The following is a 2,500-nucleotide window of genomic DNA, read 5'->3' as shown; positions in this document are numbered from 1 at the left end:
ACTGACCGTCTGTGGTCACCTTGTCCAGAACACTAAGAATACTGACCGTCTGTGGTCACCTTGTCCAGAACACTAAGAATACTGACTGTCTGTGGTCACCTTGTCCAGAACACTAAGAATACTGACTGTCTGTGGTCACCTTGTCCAGAACACTAAGAATACTGACCGTCTGTGGTCACCTTGTCCAGAACACTAAGAATACTGACCGTCTGTGGTCACCTTGTCCAGAACACTAAGAATACTGACCGTCTGTGGTCACCTTGTCCAGAACACTAAGAATACTGACCGTCTGTGGCCACCTTGTCCAGAACACTAAGAATACTGACCATCTGTGGTCACCTTGTCCAGAACACTAAGAATACTGACCATCTGTGGTCACCTTGTCCAGAACACTAAGAATACTGACCGTCTGTGGTCACCTTGTCCAGAACACTAAGAATACTGACCGTCTGTGGCCACCTTGTCCAGAACACTAAGAATACTGACCGTCTGTGGCCACCTTGTCCAGAACACTAAGAATACTGACTGTCTGTGGCCACCTTGTCCAGAACACTAAGAATACTGACCGTCTGTGGCCACCTTGTCCAATGGCACTAAGAATACTGACCGTCTGTGGCCACCTTGTCCAGAACACTAAGAATACTGACTGTCTGTGGCCACCTTGTCCAGAACACTAAGAATACTGACCGTCTGTGGCCACCTTGTCCAATGGCACTAAGAATACTGACTGTCTGTGGCCACCTTGTCCAATGGCACTAAGAATACTGACCGTCTGTGGCCACCTTGTCCAATGGCACTAAGAATACTGACCGTCTGTGGCCACCTTGTCCAATGGCACTAAGAATACTGACCGTCTGTGGCCACCTTGTCCAGAACACTAAGAATACTGACCGTCTGTGGCCACCTTGTCCAGAACACTAAGAATACTGACCGTCTGTGGTCACCTTGTCCAGAACACTAAGAATACTGACCGTCTGTGGTCACCTTGTCCAGAACACTAAGAATACTGACCGTCTGTGGTCACCTTGTCCAGAACACTAAGAATACTGACCGTCTGTGGCCACCTTGTCCAATGACACTAAGAATACTGACCGTCTGTGGCCACCTTGTCCAATGGCACTAAGAATACTGACCGTCTGTGGCCACCTTGTCCAGAACACTAAGAATACTGACCGTCTGTGGCCACCTTGTCCAGAACACTAAGAATACTGACCGTCTGTGGCCACCTTGTCCAATGGCACGCTGTGTTTATGGGACATGTAACCCAGGAAGGAGAAGATGACGAAGCCGGAGAAGAAGCTGGTCAGGGAGTTGATGGAACTGGTGATGATGGCATCTCTGGAAGAGAGAGTGAAGAGGACAAGAGCACATTCATATACCTGGTAGATCCAGAACAGACTGGTGTTATAGACATGGCCAGTAGGTATTACTGTCCTCTATAGAACAGACTGGTGTTATAGACATGGCCAGTAGGTATTACTGTCCTCTATAGAACAGACTGGTGTTATAGACATGGCCAGTAGGTATTACTGTCCTCTATAGAGCAGACTGGTGTTATAGACATGGCCAGTAGGTATTACTGTCCTCTATAGAACAGACTGGTGTTATAGACATGGCTGTCCTCTATAGAGCAGACTGGTGTTATAGACATGGCCAGTAGGTATTACTGTCCTCTATAGAACAGACTGGTGTTATAGACATGGCCAGTAGGTATTACTGTCCTCTATAGAACAGACTGGTGTTATAGACATGGCCAGTAGGTATTACTGTCCTCTATAGAACAGACTGGTGTTATAGACATGGCCAGTAGGTATTACTGTCCTCTATAGAACAGACTGGTGTTATAGACATGGCCAGTAGGTATTACTGTCCTCTATAGAACAGACTGGTGTTATAGACATGGCCAGTAGGTATTACTGTCCTCTATAGAACAGACTGGTGTTATAGACATGGCCAGTAGGTATTACTGTCCTCTATAGAACAGACTGGTGTTATAGACATGGCCAGTAGGTATTACTGTCCTCTATAGAACAGACTGGTGTTATAGACATGGCCAGTAGGTATTACTGTCCTCTATAGAACAGACTGGTGTTAGACTGGTGTTATAGTAGGTATTACTGTCCTCTATAGAACAGACTGGTGTTATAGACATGGCCAGTAGGTATTACTGTCCTCTATAGAACAGACTGGTGTTATAGACATGGCCAGTAGGTATTACTGTCCTCTATAGAACAGACTGGTGTTATAGACATGGCCAGTAGGTATTACTGTCCTCTATAGAACAGACTGGTGTTATAGACATGGCCAGTAGGTATTACTGTCCTCTATAGAACAGACTGGTGTTATAGACATGGCCAGTAGGTATTACTGTCCTCTATAGAACAGACTGGTGTTATAGACATGGCCAGTAGGTATTACTGTCCTCTATAGAACAGACTGGTGTTATAGACATGGCCAGTAGGTATTACTGTCCTCTATAGAACAGACTGTTGTTATAGAC

General features: G+C 45.8%; 1 protein-coding gene across 1 annotated transcript in view; it reads right to left on the bottom strand.

The window, feature by feature from the left end:
- Positions 1–2,500, bottom strand: part of slc6a3 (solute carrier family 6 member 3) — a 42,063-nt gene that overhangs the window by 13,484 nt on the left and 26,079 nt on the right. The window contains exon 9 of the mRNA XM_052515362.1: positions 1,214–1,338. Within this exon, the coding sequence (XP_052371322.1) occupies positions 1,214–1,338 (125 nt within the window). The remainder of the gene's footprint in view (positions 1–1,213; positions 1,339–2,500) is intronic.

This window comes from Oncorhynchus keta, unplaced genomic scaffold (assembly GCF_023373465.1).
Source record: "Oncorhynchus keta strain PuntledgeMale-10-30-2019 unplaced genomic scaffold, Oket_V2 Un_scaffold_23910_pilon_pilon, whole genome shotgun sequence".
Classification (NCBI taxonomy): Eukaryota; Metazoa; Chordata; class Actinopteri; order Salmoniformes; family Salmonidae; genus Oncorhynchus; species Oncorhynchus keta.
Note: the sequence above shows the minus strand (reverse complement) of the source record. Positions and strands in the feature narration are given on the sequence as shown.